The sequence below is a fragment of the Haliaeetus albicilla genome, chromosome W (genome assembly GCF_947461875.1).
Source record: "Haliaeetus albicilla chromosome W, bHalAlb1.1, whole genome shotgun sequence".
Classification (NCBI taxonomy): domain Eukaryota; kingdom Metazoa; phylum Chordata; class Aves; order Accipitriformes; family Accipitridae; genus Haliaeetus; species Haliaeetus albicilla.
Window position 1 is genome coordinate 36333382 of NC_091515.1, and position 20615 is coordinate 36353996.

Genomic DNA, 20615 nt, shown 5'->3' on the forward strand with positions numbered 1-20615 from the left:
CAGCTTATATAAAATTTTAACTTATCAGAATATTTGTAACAGTGTTGTCCCGCAAGTGGGGGCTTTTACTCGGTGTGTGAAACGCCAATGTACACGCAGAGCAGAGGTATTTTATTCCAATTCATGTTTGCGCAAAGATGGGGGCTAGGTGGTAATCCACATAGCTAGCACACCTCATGCCTAAACGGGCAAGCAATTTATACGGTTCAGTTATACATATTCAATTTCCAAAGTTCTTCCCCAAAACTATTACTGGTAGTCGCTTATCTAGTACAGTTTCTATTGGGTTAAAGTTTCCCCGCTTCGAATTAAAGGTACAGTGTTCTTTTATTCTACAGCGCATGCTCAAGGAGAGTGGGGGGGTAAGTCTTTTGGTCTTGAATTGAGTCGGTGGTCGTGATCTCCCCCTGCCGCCTTTACCTTTCCTCCAGTTATCAAAGATTTTTTGCTGACTTCATGGCTATTAGCAATTTTTCAACTTTTAGGCGCCTCCTGGGGTAGGATGTTCCCTTCTTATCAGTCTTTTAGTTCTTCTTCAGGGGCACAGTCGTTAGCACGGCATGCCTTGTGTATACAAAGGGTATCTTATTTCACAAGACCTTTGTGGTCTTCTTAAGTACATCACTCCTTAAGTATATAATTTCTTAAGTACATCAGTAGTGCCTCTGGGATAACGTATTTAAGTAAGAAGGGGAACCTGCAGGGAGTAGGGGGATTGGAATGCGAGAGGAACACCCATGCAGATACCGAGGTCAGCGAAGAAGGAGGGGGAGGAGGGCCGCCTGAGGAGGTTGATGCCCCTGCAGCCCGTGGTGAGACGGCAGGCTGTCCCCCTGCAGCCCATGGAGGTGAACGGTGGAGCGGAGGCCCCCGAAGATGGCCGTGACTCCATGGGAAAGCCCGCGCTGGAGCAGTGTGTGACTGAAGATCCGCCCGCGGAAAGGACCCACACCAGGTTAGTTCGGGAAGAACTGCAGCCCGCGGAAAGGACTCACGTTGGAGACGTTCGTGAAGGACTGTCTCCTGTGGGAGGGACCCCACGGTGGAGCAGGGGACGAGTGAGGAGTCCTCCCCCTGTAGGAGGAAGGAGCGGCAGAGACAATGTGTGGCGAGCTGACCCCAACCCCCATCCCTGTTCCCCTGCGCCGCCGGGGGGAGGAGGTAGAGAGAACCGGGAGTGGAGTTGAGCCGGGAAAGAGGGAGGGGTGGGGGGAATGTGTTCTAAGGTTTGGTTTTACTTCCTAATATCCTTGTTTTGATTTGATTTGTAGTAAATTAAATTGATTTTTTTTCTTCCCCAAGTTGAGCCTGTCTTTTGCCCGTGACCGTAAGTGGTGAGTGATCCCTCCCAGTCCTTATCTCCACCCACGAGCCTGCCTTTATATTTTCTCCTCATCCTGTTGCAAATATTCTGGTAAAGAAATCAAAATTTAATCACATAGAAGAGTTAGGTTTGATTAAGAAGTAAAATTGTGAAGCATAATGTATAGGATTGTTAAGTTTGAAATGTAGCCATAGAAACTTTAGGAACCGTGTTATGTGTCACTACAGGAACCTTAATATTGTTAAAGTTTGAAATAGCTAACCATAGAAACCTCACCAGGAAGTTACTGGTCTTTCTATGTTTTCTTTCAAGAAACTAAGGAAACCGTCATGGACACCAGTTTGCTGCTTGGAAACCCCCTTACCCTTCCCATCTTGATTTGAGTATCGAAGATTCCAATTGTCGCCAAAAACCGGAATAAAACTCCTTAACAGCAATGAGAAGTTAAGAAGCAGGCATTTCTTTATTGCAGCGCTGGGCACACAGGGGATCACTCCACCTAGTGTGTGCACCTGTCTGGTTCGATCATGCAGGTTAAATACACACCTGTTATACATATTCACTAGATTTCTGGGAAATGTCATACATAATCATCAACTGTCCAATAAATCATTAGCATATGTAAATGTCCCTTTACGCAGGCATGGTGAAGTCTCTGGTGGTCTTCAGAAACCCTCTGGTGGTCTTCCATAGTCTTCCTCACTTTGTCCGATAGTTGACCTCTCTTATGTGATTCTGCGCAGTACGATTTTGCCATCATGTATTAGATTTACATAAAAGTACATTCAATGTTAATCCTTACATTTAACGTTTCTAGTGATTGGCCCTCAGTCACATCACCTTATCAATATTCTTATACTATAACGTTCATTGGTTAATCTTACCTAATCCCACTAACTGGTCTCTTGATCAAAGTGGGGTTTCTAAACCACAGAACTAAGGTCCATAACGATCTCTCTCTTAGTTCATTAAGACAAAACACTACAATCTAACAAATCTGTCAGAATTTCTATGGTTAACCGATCTTAGACAATACTTATTCTTTTATGATTGCATACCGCACATTTTGTATGTTCCTAAGTTTCTATAGCTATTGTGAGCTTCAAACCCCTATTTTCTACAATCTTTACCCTTTTAACCAAACCCGACTTAAGTGAAATTTCAACTTTTATCAAATATTGGTAACACAATCAGTAGAGCTAAGTGTAACTGACCAATGATTGTTTTTAAATAAGAATATTGATAAGGTTATATAATCAAAGGACCAATCATTATACAGGTTAAATTTAAGAGCGAGCATAGTATGCATTTTTATGTAAAGAGCTTATGTAACAATGACCTGACATAAAAAGTCTATAAAGAGTGATGGATTTTGATACTAAGTTGGACACGCCTTTGGAGGAGCGATCCCCCGTGTCCCCAGCACTGCAATAAACAAAGTGCCTGCTTCTTAACTTCTCATTGGTGTTAAGGAGTTTTATGCCGGATTTCGGTAACAATCCCACCGTGGCCGGGGTGGGGGGAGTGAGCGAGCGGCTGCGTGGTGCTTTGTTACCGGCTGGGCTGAAACCACGACAGTCTTATACATTCAGAGAGACTGGGCGATTACCATAGGTTTTAGAAGCCTGTGGCGCCTGGTGGAATTCACGTCTCGCCTCGCAGGCAACGTTGCCGACACTTTGCTCCAAACCAGAGCGAGCAAAGGGTTATTATTAAACAGTGATCCACTGAAGAATCGTAGAATCCTAGAGCAGCCCAGGTGGGAAAGGACCTTGAAAGATCATCTGGTCCATCCTTTTGTGGGAAAGGGAGCCTAGATGAGATTATCTAGCACCCTGTCCAATCGCACCTTGAAAACCTCTAGCGATGGGGACTCTACCACATCCCTGGGGAGGCTGTTCCAGTGGATGATTGTGTGAGAAACACACTCATGCAGAATTTTATGAATTTTACCACTTTATTATAGAGCAAAGGCAAACAGTGCTGGGCGCATGGTTGAAACCAGAGGCGCACCCGGTTGCACCCGAACTCGCCTTTTATACACTGTGTTCGTGGCGTTTTCAAAAAGTCATTTTAATATTGCAGATATCTATTTAACATAACCACCCCAGACCACCCCCACTTGCACGCGTCTCTCGTGGTTCGAGGGGGCTCCCAGGGATCCGCAAGGGATGAAGTTAGTAGTCTTCCTCCAGAGGCACTTTTCACCCCATGATTTTCCGGCAGCTGCAGGTGGTTGTCTTATCGTTCCATCTTTCCATTTCCAATTAGCTCCAAGGGTACATTTCCTGTGTCAAGGCCTAGGTTACTGTCAGTGAAGCAAACATCCTGTCAAGATATAGCTTATGTGGCAGTTAGGCAAACTTTCAGTATTCTCATTTTGCGAAAGTCAATATACATTTCACAATTGTTCTCACTGTAAAAAAAAAAAAAAGTCAGTAGTCAGTCTGTCTTGTATTGAGATGAAATCTCTCTCCCGGGGCAACTTGTACCCATTGCCCCTTGTCTTCTCCATGTGGCTCCTTGTGAAGAGAGAGCCTCCCTCCTCTTTGTAGCCACCCTTTAAGTACTGGAATACTGTGATGAGGTCCCCCCGAGCCTTCTCTTCTCCAAAGGAAAAATGACCCAACTCCTTCAGTCTTTCCTCATAGGGCAGGTTCTCCAGCCTTTTGATCATCTTCGTGGCCCTCCTTGGGACCTTCTCCGGTCTGTCTGCATCTTTTTTTGAATTGTGGGGACCAGAAGTGGACACAGTGCTCCAGGTGCGGCCTGCAGGGGTGGCCTCTGTGAGAAGAGGCCAGGGTCTGCCCTGTGCCGGACACAGCTGGTTCCAGCCAGCTAGGCACCGGGCTCACCGCAGGCCAAAGCTGAGCAACTCGGCGAAGCTGGTGGCGCCCCTGTGGAAAAATATTTAAGAAAGGGCAAAACGCTGTCTGGGGCACGTATTTCCCTGCTGCCCGTGGATCCGGCAGGTGGATATTTCCTGAAGGAACTTTTTCATCCTATTTTCTCTCCCTGTCCTGTTGAGGAGGGGCAGTGAGAGAGCAGCTGGGTGGGCCCCTGGCAGCCGGCCAAGGTCAACCCATCAACCCATCGCAAAGCCTAAAAGGCAGATTCCTCCATGGAGCAGTTGAAGGGGGTTGGTGGTTTAAAGAATGATAGTGACTGGGGTAGGAACAGGACGTTTTGGAGATAGGAAAGTCGGGAAATATCTGGGGATCCAGTCACTTTGGGTGGGCGGGGGGGGGGAATTTCAAGAGAAAAAGCCTTCTTTCTGAGTGTCCTGGGTTCAGCTGGGATAGAGTTAATTTTTACAGGAACCTGGGAGGTGGGGGGCATAGCCAGGGCAGCTGACTTGAACTAGCCAAGGAGCTACTCCATACCATGTGACATCATGCTCAGTATATGTATGGGGAGTGGGCCGGGGGGGTGGTCTGGACTTTCGGTGGGGGGAAGTGGCGGAGCGTCGGGTCCCGGGTGGTGAGCAGTTGCACTGTGCATCACTCTTTTTGTATACTCTTTCATTAGTACCGTCATTGTTGTAATTTCTTTGTGTTGTTCCAGTAAACTGCCTTTATCTCAACCCTCGAGGTTCCAGTTTTTTTCTCTTTTCTCTCCTCCGTCTCCCCCCTATCCCACCAGAGGGGGGCGGGAGGAGTGAGCGAGCGGCCGCGTGGTCCTTTGTTACCGGCTGGGCTGAAACCACGACAGTCCTTTTTGGCGCCCAACGTGGGGCACGAAGGGTTGAGATAACGACAGATCTGGCCAGAGTGTGTTGAAACAAATTTGTCATACGCATTTCTTATACTAGATAAATAGATGTTAGTCACAATGTTGATTCATGTGTTTACATGGTGGCGATTTGTAAGTTCTTATATGCTCTATGTATTGCCTGTAGTTGCGTATCTCATCTCTGGGAGAGTGATTGGGATTATCATTTTGCTGTACTGGGCAATGTCGACTTGTGAAATGATTACATCACTGGTCATGAGGTTAAGCTGGTATCTGTATAGGCAGTGATATCATTTCCATACTTTGGGCACCTTCTGTTGGATTTTATTGGTAATTACACCCAACCCATGGGGAAGTTAGGGGGGGATACTTCCCCCCCGGTCCATTTGCCTCCCTTTTCTCCTTCCGACTAATTACAACAGCTTTTGAGAATTTTGAATATCCTTGGGATGCGCAAGCCAGTGTGCTGTTAGTGCTATGCCTCCTGAATATGTTTCAGGTCTTGTTTAGAGCTACAAAAAGGTTCTTTAAGAATACCACCTAGAGATCTGCCCCAAAGCTGGATATTCATGGGTGGCACGGCATGTGGGAGGATGTGGGCAGGTATCTAGAGAACTTCTCACCTCCAGTGGCTTGGAAGTTCACTCCCGAACAACTACAGAACCCTCATGAAGTGGTAGAATATTTGAAAGGAAAATGCTGTGGCTATTCCAGAGACGCACAACTTACTGCACTGTGCTGTGCCCTGGCCAGTATCTACCAAACACTGCTTGATATTAGGCAGCACCCTCAGGGGGAAAAGGGGGAAGAGAGGGAAAACAGGGCAACATGCACCGTGGCTACCCCAACCGTGACAACAGAGACCGTGGCTACCCCAACCCCGACGACAGGCACCGTGGCTACCCCAACCCCGACGACAAGCACCGTGGCTGCCCCTGCCACGACAACAGGTACCGTGGCTACCCCTACCCCGGTGACAGATACTGCAGCTAAACCAGAAAACCAACCTGTGCCAGTATCAGTCGCCCCTGTACAGAAAAAGAAACACACAAAGAAATCAGTTCGCTTAGCGAGAGATGAAGACAAACCAGGGTCATCGCGAGAACAGGAGGAAGAGGCAGAACCTGAAATAATTACCCGATCTCTATCCCTGAGTGAGTTGCGTGACATGCGAAAAGATTTTAGCCGCCACCCAGGTGAGCACATTGTTACCTGGCTGCTCCGGTGCTGGGATAATGGGGCTAGTAGTGTGGAATTAGAGGGTAAGGAAGCCAAGCAGTTGGGATCTCTGTCTAGGGAAGGGGGCATTGACAAGGCGATTGGGAGAAAAACACAAGTCCTCAGCCTCTGGAGGCGACTTCTGTTAGGTGTAAAGGAAAGATACCCCTTCAAGGATGAAGTTACATGTCACCAAGGCAAGTGGACCACCATGGAGAGAGGTATCCAGTACCTGAGGGAATTAGCCGTGCTGGAGGTGATTTATAATGATCCAGAAAATGCGCAGTCACCCACAGATCCAGATGAAGTCCAATGCACACAACCCCCGTGGCGGAAGTTTCTACGAAGTGCACCACCAACCTATGCCAACTCATTGGCAGTAATGTCCTGGAAAGAAGGCTATGGACAAACGGTGGATGAATTGGCTGTCCAACTCCGGCAATACGAAGGAAGTCTCTCTTCCTCCCTACGGGCCTGTGTCTCGGCTGTAGAGGAATTGTCCCGAGAGTTCCAGCAATTCAAAGTGGATATGTCCTCCTCCTCGCCTGTACAGGCCCACATCGCAGCTATTGGGAGTAAGCATTCCTCTGCCCAAGAGAGAGGAGAGAGAAAGTACACACGACGGGCTAACCTGTGGTTTTACCTGCGTGACCATGGGGAGGACATGAGGAAGTGGGATGGAAAACCTACCTCAGTCTTGGATGCACGGGTACGGGAGTTGCGAGAAAAAGCAACCAGAAAAGAGGATTCTTCTTGGAAAACTGCTGCTCCAGTTTCCCGTGAGCAGTCCCCATGATGCAGTAGATGGGCCGATCTCATTTCTGATCCTCTTGAAGGGACTTCTGATTCACGTGTGCAAAAAGTGAGTAACGGATATTCTAACCAGGATTGGAGGGGCCCTGCCTCCAGCCAGGTGGAGGAGAGGGACAACCGGGTCTACTGGACAGTGTGGATTCGATGGCCTGGCACATCAGACCCACAGGAATATAAGGCTCTAGTAGACACTGGTGCACAATGTACCCTAAAATGCCATCAAGTTATAAAGGGGCAGAACCCATCTGTATCTCTGGTGTGACAGGGGGATCGCAAGAGCTAACCGTATTGGAAGCTGAAATGAGTCTAACCGGGAATGAGTGGCATAAACACCCCATTGCAACTGGCCCAGAGGCCCCGTGCATCCTTGGTATAGATTATCTCAGGAGGGGGTATTTCAAGGACCCAAAAGGGTACCGTTGGGCCTTTGGTATAGCTGCATTGGAGACGGAGGAGATTGAACAGCTGTCTACCCTACCTGGTCTCTCCCAAGACCCTTCGGTTGTGGGGTTGCTGAAGGTTGAAGAACAACAGGTGCCAATTGCTACCACGACGGTGCACCGGCGGCAATATCGCACCAACCGAGACTCCCTGATCCCCATCCATAAGCTGTTTTGCCAATTGGAGAGCCAAGGAGTGATCAGCAAGACTCACTCACCCTTTAGCAGTCCCATATGGCCCGTGCAGAAATCTAATGGGGAATGGAGACTAACAGTAGATTATCATGGGCTGAATGAAGTCATGCCACCGCTGAGTGCTGCTGTGCCCGATATGTTAGAGCTTCAATATGAACTGGAATCAAAGGCAGCTAAGTGGTATGCCACAACTGACATTGCTAATGCATTTTTCTCCATTCCTTTGGCAGCGGAGTGCAGGCCACAGTTTGCTTTCACTTGGAGGGGTGTCCAGTACACCTGGAATCGACTGCCCCGGGGTGGAAACACAGCCCCACTATTTGCCATGGACTGATCTAGACTGCACTAGAAAAAGGTGAAGCTCCAGAGCACCTGCAATATATTGATGACATCATCATATGTGGCAACACGGCAGAAGAAGTTTTTGAGAAAGGGAAGAAAATAATCCAAATCCTTTTGAAGGCTGGCTTTGCCATAAAAGAAAGTAAGGTCAAGGGACCTGCGCAGGAGATCCAGTTCTTAGGAGTAAAATGGCAAGATGGGCGTCGTCAGATCCCTGCGGACGTGATCAACAAAATAGCAGCTATGTCCTCACCGACTAATAAAAAGGAAACACAGGCTTTCTTAGGTATTGTGGGCTTTTGGAGAATGCATATTCCAAATTACAGTCAAATTGTAAGTCCTCTCTACCAAGTTACCCGGAAGAAGAACGATTTTAAATGGGGGCCTGAGCAACGACAAGCCTTTGAACAAATTAAGCGGGAGATTGTTCATGCAGTAGCTCTTGGGCCAGTCCGGGCAGGACAAGATGTTAAAAATGTGCTCTACACTGCAGCTGGGGAGAATGGCCCTACCTGGAGCCTTTGGCAGAAAGCACCTGGAGAGACCCGAGGCCGACCCCTGGGGTTTTGGAGTCGAGGATATTGAGGATCTGAAGCTCGCTATACTCCAACTGAAAAAGAGATATTGGCAGCATATGAAGGAGTTCGAGCCGCTTCAGAAGTGGTTGGTACTGAAACACAGCTCTTCTTAGCACCCCGACTGCCAGTGCTGGGCTGGATGTTCAAAGGGAAAGTTTCCTCTACACATCACGTGACTGATGCCACGTGGAGTAAGTGGATTGCACTGATCACACAACGGGCTCGCATAGGAAACCCCAGTTGCCCAGGAATTGTGGAAGTGATCACGGACTGGCCAGAAGGCAAAGATTTTGGAATGTTGCCAGAGGAGGAGGTGACATGGGCTGAAGAAGCCCCGCTGTATAATAAACTGCCAGAAAATGAGAGGCAATATGCCCTGTTCACTGATGGGTCCTGTCACATTGTAGGAAAACATCAAAGGTGGAAGGCTGCTGTATGGAGTCCTACACGACAAGTTGCAGAAACTGCTGAAGGAGAAGGTGAATCGAGTCAGTTTGCAGAGGTGAAAGCCATCCAGCTAGCATTAGATATTGCTGAAAGAGAAAAGTGGCCAGTGCTCTATCCCTATACTGACTCATGGATGGTGGCAAATGCCCTATGGGGGTGGCTACAGCAATGGAAGAAGGGCAACTGGCAACGCAGAGGTAAACCCATTTGGGCTGCCGCACTGTGGCAAGATATCGCTGCTCGGATAGAGAAGCTAGTGGTAAAAGTACGTCACGTAGATGCTCATGTACCCAAGAGTCAGGCCACTGAAGAACATCAAAACAATCAGCAGGCAGATCAGGCCACCAAGATTGAAGTGTCTCAGGTGGACCTGGACTGGCAACGTAGGGGTGAGCTATTTATGGCTCGGTGGGCCCACGATACCTCAGGCCATCAGGGGAGAGATGCAACATATAGATGGGCTCGTGATCGAGGGGTGGACTTGACCATGGACACTATCGCACAGGTCATCCACGAGTGTGAAACATGTGCTGCAATTAAGCAAGCCAAGCGGCAAAAACCCCTGTCGCATGGGGGGCGATGGCTGAAATATAAACAGTGGGAGGCCTGGCAGATTGACTATATCACACTCCCACGAACACGCCAAGGCAAGTGCCATGTGCTTACAATGGTGGAAGCAACCACTGGATGGCTGGAAACATACCCTGTGTCCCATGCCACTGCCCAGAACACTATCCTGGGCCTTGAAGAGAAAGTTTTATGGCAACACGGCACCCCAGAAAGAATCGAGTCGGACAACGGGACTCACTTCCGAAACAACCTCGTAGACACCTGGGCCAAAGAACATGGCATTGAGTGGGTATATCACATCCCTTATCACGCACCAGCCTCCGGAAAAATCGAACGATACAATGGACTGCTGAAAACTACATTGAGAGCGATGGGGGGTGGGACTTTCAAACATTGGGATACACATTTAACAAAAGCCACCTGGTTAGTTAATACTAGAGGATCCGCCAATCGGGCTGGCCCCGCCCAACCAAGACTTCCACATACTGTAGAAGGGGATAAAGTCCCTGTAGTGCGCATGAGGAGTATGTTAGGAAAGACAGTCTGGGTTAGTCCTCCCTCAAGCAGAGGCAAACCCATTCAAGGGGTTGTTTTTGCTCAGGGACCTGGGTACACCTGGTGGGTGATGCAGAAGGATGGGGAAGTTCGATGTGTACCTCAGGGAGATTTGATTTTGGGAGAGAATAGCCAGTGAATTGGGCTGTATGATACTTAACTGCTAAATACCCTGCCAATGCATGTCATTGTATCTATAGTGTCTATATGCCATATCAAGGGTATTACTGTAAGAATTACCCAAATGACTGCAGGATGGACTTTGAAACTGAGCCAAGTACAACAGCGATAGAACTTGAACTGGCACCCAGCAATTTCCTCAAGATCAACATCTTCGACCTGCAGACCAAGGGCGTGAGTTGCACCAAATGTACTAGCCACAAGTTCCAGAGGCAGCATACAACAACCCACCATCTCACACCATCTCTCTTATCCTGAAGAACTGTTACAACAGATGGAGCCCCAAAGTCATGGACTAAATAAAATGGATGGACACATTAGAGGGATAGCCCATAGGCTAAAGGAATACCATTTGCGTGTGTGTGTGCGTGTGTGTGTGCGCGGGGGGGGGGGGCGAGTCCATATACTTATATATATAAGACAAGGAAAGTGGTGGTGGTTGACTGGAAAATGTAAGATCTGGGCATGATGTAGATGGTATAGAATAAGGGGTGGATAATGTCCTGGGTTCAGCTGGGATAGAGTTAATTTTTACAGGAACCTGGGAGGTGGGGGGCATAGCCGGGGCAGCTGACCTGAACTAGCCAAGGAGCTATTCCATACCATGTGACATCATGCTCAGTATATATATGGGGAGCGGGCGGGCCGGGGGGGGGGTGGTCTGGACTTTCGGTGGGGGAAGTGGCAGAGCGTCGGGTCCCGGGTGGTGAGCAGTTGCACTGTGCATCACTCTTTTTGTATACTCTTTCATTAGTACCGTCATTGTTGTTGTAATTTCTTTGTGTTGTTCCAGTAAACTGCCTTTATCTCAACCCTCGAGGTTCCAGTTTTTTTCTCTTTTCTCTCCTCCGTCTCCCCCCTATCCCACCAGAGGGGGGCGGGAGGAGTGAGCGAGCGGCCGCGTGGTCCTTTGTTACTGGCTGGGCTAAAACCACGACACTGAGCAATAAGAGGTTCTTGTGAGAAAAAGGATCTTGACCCCATTTTCTTTCTCACTTGGTAATAAAAGTGATAAAGAACTGGAACTCCTGCGTGGAAAGGGATGAAAATGTGCGGAGCCCGTTGGATTCTCTTTGTGTGTGTGCATTGGAAACCCAGGAACAGCTATGAAGAGGTCATGGAGTAGATGCGAGCTTGGTCTTGCTAAACTTGATTAAAACAGAGCCTTAGAGAAGGCAATGCCTTGAGGATGTGAAGGGTAAAAGGACAATAAGTAAGGCTGGAGATGTAGTTCCTGACCCTTTTGTCGGGAAGGATTAGGACCGAATGTTGATTTGACTGAAGCGCAGGTACCAATCCGTCTTCCGTAACTGAAATTTCAGTAGCAAAGGAGACCCAAAGCTGAGAATTGGGCACCGATGATGCTTTTGATACTGTCCAGGTTTCCCCTAGCAATGACCCCAGAGCTCTGAGGGCGATAGTCAAGGGCATGGGGGCCCAGGTGGTGTTCTCCTCAGTCCTGCCGGTGAGGGGAAAGGGCGGGAGGAGGAGGGCACTGATAATGCGGGTCAAGAATTGGCTGCGGAGCTGGTGCTGGCGACAGGGTTTTGGGTTCTGTGACCATGGGCCCCTGTTTGTGGGTCAGCGTCTGCTTGGGAGAGAGGGGATCCACCTCACTAAGCGGGGCAAAGGTATTTTTACCAGTAGGCTAGCTGACCTCATTAGGAGGGCTTTAAACTAGGAATGAGGAGGGGAGGGAGAGAGTAACCAGCAGCCCTGCGAGGCAGCAACGGACAGGGTCACTGAGCAAAGCGCAGGGGTTGATGTGACAGGAAGGGATCACAAAATCACCAAAACGGGGCTTAAGCAGGGTCACCTCCAGCATTTGCATGTAAGCAAGGAAGTGCCTACAAGGCACCATTACGGAGAAATCCCCAAAACCCCTTCTGGGGAGTCAACATGCTGGGGGTGCCTCTCTGAAGTGCCTGTACACTAATGCACGCAGTATGGGGAATAAGCATGAGGAGTCAGAGATGCGTGTGCAGTTGCAGGGCTACGATCTTGTTGGGATCACGGAGACGTGGTGGGATGGCTCCCGTGACCGGAGTGTTGCAATGGAGGGCTACGGGCTCTTTAGGAAGGACGGGCTGGGAAGATGAGGAGGGGCAGTGGCCCTTTTATGTGAGACAACAGCTGGAATGCACGGAGCCCTGCCTGGGGAGGGCTGATGAGCCGACTGAGAGCTTATGGGTAAGGATTGAAGAGAAGATGGGTAAGGGTGGCATTCTAGTGGGTGTCTGCTATAGGCCGCCCGACCAGGAAGAACAAGCGGATGAGGCCCTCTACAGACAGATAAGATGGGAGCAGCCTCGCGTTCGCAGGCCCTGGTGTGGCAGTACACTCCCCCCACCTCCCAAGCTGGAAAACAAAACTTCTCCAGGCAGGGAGAAGAGGAAAAAAACCCCTAAACCCTAGAGGCCGCAGGTTGAAATTTGAACTGGCCAATCGAGACGTGCCAGGTACACAGAGGTGACCTTCTTAGCCAATAGCGATTAAATGACCACAGATCAGATTCGACAGGGGTAGAAATGGGGTCCCGCCGGAGGACATGTTGGAATCAGTCCTCCTCGGAGCAGCGGGTCTGCAGTCAGGGTCTCCCCCTTGGGTCGGGGCACCGCCCGAGGTAATTCCTCGAGGGAGAGAGCCCTCATCATCTTTTAGGTGAGTGATATGCGCGTTTTGAGTCATCATTTTTAAATCTTAAGGATTCTTAAGTCAGCTGTGTAGTATTAATACTCTTTACATCATTGAGCCTGTGGTTTTATAAAATGTTACCAGAGTTCTAACGAACTTTTGCTGAAGAATAAATCTGAGCTTTAACACCTGTTGGATTTGATTGTGCATGCCTCCGTAACACCTGGTCCTCACGGGGGACTTCAACCACCCCGATATCTGCTGGAGGGACAACACAGCAGGGCATAAGCAATCTAGGAGGCTCCTGGAGTGCATTGATGACAACTTCCTCACCCAAGTGATAGAGGAGCCAACGAGGAGAGGTGCTCTGCTGGACCTCCTACCGACCGACAAGGAGGGGCTCGTTGGGGATGCGAAGGTCAAAGGCGGCCTTGGCTGCAGTGACCGTGAGATGGTGGAGTTCAGGATCCCGAGAGGAGGGAGGAGGGTAAAACACAAGCTCACGTCCCTGGACTTGAGGAGAGCCGACTCTAGCCTCTTCAGGGATCTGCTTGGAAGCGTCCCGTGGGATAAGGCCCTGGAGGGAAGAGGGGCCCAAGAAAGCTGGTTAATACTGGAGGGTCACCTCCTCCAAGCTCAAGAGCGGTCCATCCCAACGAGCAGGAAGTCGGGCAAAAATGCCAGGAGGCCTGCGTGGATGAGCAACGAGCTCCTGGCCAAACTCCAGCACAAAAAGGAAGCCTGCAGGGGGTGGAAGCAAGGACGGGTAACCTGGGAGGAATACAGAGACATTGTCCGAGCACGCAGGGCTGAGGTTAGGAAAGCTGGAATTCCCACCTGGAATTGAATCTGGCAAGGGAGGTCAAAGACAACAAGAAGGGCTTCTATAAGGGCTTCTACTTAGTGGGCATGGTTGAAGGTTGGACTCGATGATCTTAAAGGTCTTTTCCAACCTAAATGATTCTATGATTCTGTAAGTACATAGGTGACAAAAGGAAGGCTATGGAAAAATGTGGGCCCTCTGCTGAATGAGGCAGGGGGACCTGGTGACACAGGACATGCAAAAAGGCTGTGGAACTGCAGCGGCCCCTTCTCTCCCTTCCCCCCCACCTGCCAGTACCTGCCGCCCTTTCTCTTCTGTCCTGGGACTTCAAGGTGACCTGCTGAAAGAAAATGGCGTCCACCTGCCGCAACTGCAAGGCTGCGGCTGCAACCCAAACGGAAGCACTACAGCCTACCTGTGCTGACGTCTCCCCACAAACAGACCTCCCAAGGACTGATATAGCTGTCTAGACCTCGGGCCGCATGGAGCTCCAGTACCTGGAAGTCCCCCTAGCACCCGAAGGCAGCGGTGGATGTCATAGCTGCAAGCGTGCCCAGCTGGAAGATCTCCTTGGACAAGTAACTATGCTACAAGAGGAGCTCGACAGGCAGCGTGGTATCCGGGAACGCGAGCAGGGGATCGATGCGTGGTATTGTACGCTGTCCCGGGCTGACCGACAGCCTGCCTTAAGGCTGCGCAAGAGGAAGGTAAGCCTGAATCCAACCTCGAGCTGACTGATGCAAGGCACTCACGAGATGAAGGAGACTGGACGCTTGTCTGTGCTTGGGGTAGAAGGAAGAACCCTCCCCCATCTCCTGAAGTGTCCCTACATAACAGACAGGATGCTCTGGGGTTGGAGACTGAAGAACACGTGAGTAACGGACAGGATCCAGGACAAGCCAACCATGCAAAGCTGACCCAACCACCCACCCGCATTAGAACCAGCGCCGCCAGAAAAGCATGCAAGGTATTAGTAATTGGAGATTCCCTACTGAGAGGCACCAAAGCACCCATTTGCTGTCCAGACGATTTCTCTAGAGAAGCCTGCTGCCTACCAGGAGCTCGCATTCGTGGCATCACTGAGAGGCTGCCGAGCCTGGTGAACCCTGCGGATTATCATCCGCTCCTACTATTCCGCGTAGGGTCTGGCGAGGCAACTTAGAACCCTCCCAAGAGACTATATGTCCCTCAGAGCAATGTTAAAAGGATCGGGAGCACAGGCGGTGGTCTCCTCTATCCTCCCAGTCAGAGGAAGGGGACCAGGAAGGAGGAGACGAATTGAACAGGTGAATGCCTGGCTGCGTAGCTGGTGCCATGCTCAAGGTTTTGGCTTCTATGATTGTGGATCTACCTTTGAGAAGCCGGGTCTGTTGGGAGCTGATGGGATTCACCTCACCAAGCGGGGCAAGAGTGTCTTTGCCAACAAGCTGGCCAGACTTACAAGGCGGGCTTTAAACTAGACTCAGCGGGGGAAGGCGACAGAGTTTTGAGTAACAGAGAAGAGCCAGGGTCTGCTGATGCGTTAGGAACCAACGGGGGAACATCTGAGAAATGCCACAAAGGAACTGGGGCTTGATCCTCCAAAAAGGTGACACAGTCGACAGCCCAGCTGAAGTATCTCTACACCAATGCACGCAGCATGGGTAACAAACAGGAGGCGTTGGAAGCCACTGCGCAGAAGGAGCAGAAGGGAGCTGGCAGCTCTTTAAGGACGTTTTTCTTAGCGCACAAGAGCTCTCGATCCCCATGCGTAAGAAATCAAGGAAGGAAGGCAGGAGACCAGCGTGGCTGGGGAAGGACCTTCTGGTCGAGCTGAAGCGCAAGAAGGAAATGCATAGGCAGTGGAAGCGGGGACACGCATCCTGGGAAGAATATAGGGATGCTGCCCGGGCGTGTAGGGATGGGATCAGGAAAGCTAAGGCACAGCTGGAGCTGAATTTGGCAAGGGATGTGAAGAATCATAAGGAGGGCTTCTACAGGTGCGTTGGTCAGAAAAGGAAGAGTAAAGAAAACGTACGCCACCCCCACCCCCCTCCGAGAAAGAAGACGGGAGATCTAGTGACAACCGACATGGAGAAGGCTGAGGTACTCAACGACTTTTTTCCTCCCTTTTCGCTGGCAACCACTGTTCCCACATCTCTCAAGTCCCTGAACCTCAAGGCAGGGACTGGGGGAACAAAGTCCCTCCCATCGTAGGAAACGTTCCGGTTCGAGACCTCCTGAGGAACCTGAACGTACACAAGTCCTGCACCTGGGGAGGAACAACCCCATGCACTGGTATATGCTGGAGGCCGACTGGCTGGAAAGTAGCTTTGCAGAAAAGGACGTGGGGGGCTCCTGGTGGACACCAAGTTGAACATGAGCCGACAACGTGCCCTTGCCGCAAAGAAGGCTAAGGATATCCTTAGCCCGATATAGAGGAAAGCGGGGTTTATGTATGTTACAATACAGTTGTGTAGACCAATCAAATTGCTCACTATCCCCGGGGGCGCAGGGCACCACAGGCCACCCTTGGGCAGCTTTGGAGGCACTGCCTATTTTTCTAAAAGCCTCCTACCCAGCTTAGCGCAAATCCTATCTTGATCTGCCCTCCAGCCCTCCAGCCACCAGTGCTGAACACAGGCTTTGTATTTTATTTTCTCCCAGGAGGCGTGCGGCTTAGAAACGTCTGCAACTGAAGCGGGGCTTTCAGGGAACAATTTAGAGCAACTTCTGTTGGTTCTGCGAAATGTTCTGAAAAGTTAAGGCCTGCCCTGCCCTGGCAAAAGCAGTCATTTGACTGGAGGGAGCAGCACCAAAAAGCCACAAGCACGTTTGGGGTGGACTTGATGCGGTAATAAATAACAAGAAATAGTACTTCTAGCTACAACAGCCTCTTCTGAGACCTCGTTGCCCGCCCGCAGGGTCGCAGCACTACACGGCACAGATCCCTCCGCGGACTCGCCCGACGTCGTCTCCCTCCGCGCCCCGGTCGGATCCCTCCGCGCCCCAAGGGGCACGCAAACTCCCTGAGCCCCGGTAAGCGCCAGGTCGACGAGGGCGGACCCGCCAAGGGGGCGGGGACAAGCGGCAACGACAGGCGAGACAGCCAATCGAGACGCGGGATCGGCCGGCGGCGATCTGGCGGCCCAATGGGCGCCGCGGAGGGCCTGGCCGAGTGGAGGAAGCGCGGGGGCGACAACGGGCGTTGTCGTGGCTGGCGAGATTGTTGGGGCGCGGGCCGCCCGGCCCGGTGGCGCCACTACTGTCTTCGGAAAGATCACCGGCAAGGCGCTTCCCCGCCAACGTCATCTACGAGGACGAGGAGGTAGCCGCGGCTTTGCTCTGTGCGCGGTTCCTCTTCCCTTCCCCCCCCTCCCCCCGCGCTCGCAGGCACCCTGAGCCGAGGCCCCGTTGCGCGGTGCCTGGGAGCGCGGCAGGGCGGGTGGCGGCGTTGCTGCGGGTGGGTGGGTGGAGGGACGGGGGACGGACGGGGCCTCTCTGGGTTGTGGCGCTCTCTACTGCACCATCCCTAAAACATCGCGCTTCTTCGGTACCCCCCCCCGCCCCCGGCTGCTGCGGCGCGTACCGGGTTTCCGGTGTTGCCCGGCTCGCCTCGGTTCCCAGCCCCACCGCGTCGTGTGCGTGCGCGCGTGCGCGTGCGTAGAGGAGGGCCTCTGACGGTAACGCACTTGGTGGCAGCCGCAGACGTCTGCCGCCTGATATCCCTTTGGCACTGCAAGTCGCGCAAAGTTTGCTGCCGAGGGATGGGAGTGGTCCTGCCTCGTGTGGGATGATAGTCTTGAAACCAGAGTAGCGACCGTAATGAGTTAGTTCTGCATAGGAGAAATGCAGGTCTCTGTGCCTCGTAACAGCATTATAGAGATTTCACAGCTCTGCTGTGCTAGGCTTTGGTTCTGAACCCCCAAACCGGATTATTAAAGCAAAGAATTACAGCTTTTCTTATTTTTCTTAACAGAAAGCTAGAAACCGGTCATCCTGCGGGCTGCAAAAGCTTCCCAGATCTTGTTTCTGTGCTGAAGTGGGACCGTGATAACAGCATGCTTGCGAGGTTCGCGGATGCTGGTGCACCACAACGTGCTAGGAACTAGAGTGAGCTGCTTAGACTGTGGGGAAAAAAATGCAGCCGTTGCCTACACGATGTTAACTTTAAGTTAGTATCCCGTATAATTTTGTTATTAAAATGCTGAAGATTAACAGTTAGGGATGCCTTCTGCTTTTGAAGGTAGGGTTTATGGGCAATACAGAAGACAGGCTCGTACTAGGCGCTTGCAGGCTTCCTGGGATTATGCTTTTGTTCAATACTTGAGCTCCCTGTCGCATGGAAAACGAACGGCTGCTGATCTTCCACTTCACCAAACTCTTTGCTGGTTCAGTTAAGCCGTTTGTCTCCTGCCTCTGTGGTGGACCACATCGAATAGAAAAACTGCTTAGGAAACGATCAGCCCAAATTGAAACATACTGGAGGTCGCTAATCTGAAGTACTGGCCCGTCTCCTTGCCCCCATCATCTTGCGTGCACTTCTGGAGGGGGCTCTGTAAATACGTTGTATTTTGTGTATAGAGAGTATTAATATCGTGTAAGAAAAATCAACGTTTCGGCTTGCGTTTGGGGTATCTGGCAATCTGCTTCTGTACGAGTTCGGTGGGGCGTATTGATTTGCTTAAGCTATTGCCTTTCTCTGAAGCCAATTGCGTTTTAACTGTTTACTCTTCCTCCAGCGCCTTGCGTTCCGTGATCTTTTGCCCCAAGCTCCGACGCTTTTCCTAGTCACGCCTAAGGAGCCAATTATCAGGTTATCTGACGCAGAAGATTCTGGTGAATCTGTAAGTACTGCGGAAGCTTTCTGTGGGCTAAACTGTACCTGTAATTAGTTCCTAATTTACTAGGCTCTCTCTCCCACCCCCCCTTTTCCTCTTGATAGGGCACACGCAGTAGGCTATTGTGGGTTTTCTGGCGCTATAATCTTTTGCCTCTAGCTTGTAATGGAGTTGAGCTTTTTGGCTAAAAGTAGCGATATAAAGCAACGCTCCTCCCTGGGTATGTACTTCTGGTGCAAAATGCAGCGTTGTTTTGGAGCGCAGTCTGATGCCTGTCGTCGTGGTTTAGAGTAAGAGTAGTAGTACTTCCTCTAATACGGAGAAGAGGGCTTGGGGTTTTTGGCAGGTCAGGGGTGAGGAAGGGCAAAGCTGGTTGAGAGGTGCTGGATGCTTCACTCTTGGCTGTGAAAGTCAAGTTCAAAGACTTTGTAAACCCACGCAAAAGGCAGCCTAAAGTTTATTTTCCACCAGAATTGCTTATGTTGCCTGAAGATATAATGGGGGCTTTAACCCGGAGACAAACTTAGCTTCTGTGGCCGTTTTGTAGTCCGTTACTGTCCAGCTTGAAAAAAATTGCATGGCTCTTCCCACCCCCACCACCCCCCCACACACACAGTGTGCATAATCGGTCTTTGTAGCTTTGCTTGGAAAATGTCAGTTGCAGGCGGGCGGACAGACGGTAATTTGAAGCGCAACGGTTGAACTGCTAGGAATTGGCTACCTGGTTTCTCTGGGTGGTTCTCTGCTCTCAGTCCTTCCCTTCCTGCCCTCTCCCCTCTTTGTGTGTGGCTTTTTATTTTATTTATTTATGGGTTTGTACTTCCTTCTCCAGCTTCTTGGGCATTTCATGATTGTTGGCAAGAAGCGTGCTGCTCACCTGGGCCTGACCAATGGATTCCGGATGGTTGCAGATGAAGGGCCCGAGGGCGGGCAGTCTGTCTGTCACGTACATCTACATATTCTGGGTGGCCGTCAGTTGGACTGGCCGCCTGGCTAAGATTTTTGCACCGCAAGAGTTGCTGCACGTGTACAAATTGCCACTGAATGGATTTCGTCTGTTGCCCGTCAGTCTAGTAGCCGCTGTTGACGTCTAATTTTTTGTGACGTGTGTCTGTGGAAGGTAATAAAAGCTTTGAGCAGCAGTTGCACAATAAAGATTTAGCATGGGGATATCACCTCTGTCTTGTGCGTCTTACTGAGGGAAATAGTTCTGCAAGTTAAAATGGTGTCTCCCTGGAGTGTAAGTATGTGGAACGTTTCAGTCTGTTAACAGCGTTCTATAGACAGATAATGATTTGCCTAGTCATTTGAAGCGTGATGCTGGAACCGCTTAGCAGTCTCCTGCGTCGTGCAGGAAGCAAACTCTTAGCTTTTTGGAAGTGGTACGCAAACGTACGTAAAGCCAGTGTAGGCTGCTGCTAAAACTTTAGAAAACGCTGTATGTGACGCTACAGGCATGCCGTACAAGGGTGGTTTCGGCACAGTGCAATGCGGTGGAAGCATCCAACTCCTGTTGGAGCGCTTTATCAATGGCTGTGTGCTAAGGCCCCGTTGATATCCCTTTTCTGGTGAGGAGGGATATGGTAGGAGAAAAGAGTCGGTCTGAACGGCAGCTGTGGTGCTTCCATAGCGCAGTGGAATATCTCTTGTGTCAGTTTGGGTCAGCTGTTCTGGCTCTGTCCCCTCCCAACCTCTTGCCCACCCCCAGCTTACTGGACTTTGGGGGTGGGGGTGGTTGGAGAGACAGCCTCCGTGCTGTGGGAGCACTGCTCAGCAGTAGCCAAAACGTTGGTGTGTTATCAACACCCTTCTAGCTACAACTACAAAGAATCATAGAATCATTTAGGTTGGAAAAGACCTTGAAGATCATTGAGTCCAACCGTCATCCATGTCCACTAAACCATGTTATGGAGTACCCCGTCTACGCGCTTTTTGAATACCTCC

At 50.5% G+C, this 20615-nt stretch overlaps 1 protein-coding gene and 1 long non-coding RNA gene across 2 annotated transcripts in view; one reads left to right on the top strand and one right to left on the bottom strand.

Annotated features, from left to right (window-relative positions):
- Nucleotides 1-20615, bottom strand: part of LOC138683428 (uncharacterized) — a 109790-nt gene that overhangs the window by 36431 nt on the left and 52744 nt on the right. The gene's annotated exons all lie outside the window — the stretch shown is intronic.
- On the top strand, nt 16874-19846 carry LOC138683317 (adenosine 5'-monophosphoramidase HINT1-like; the record flags this gene model as incomplete). The annotated part of the gene is made up of 3 exons (XM_069774975.1): nt 16874-17158; nt 18573-18677; nt 19504-19846. Coding segments are annotated over 3 exons (555 nt in total), but the record flags the coding sequence as incomplete, so codon positions are not given.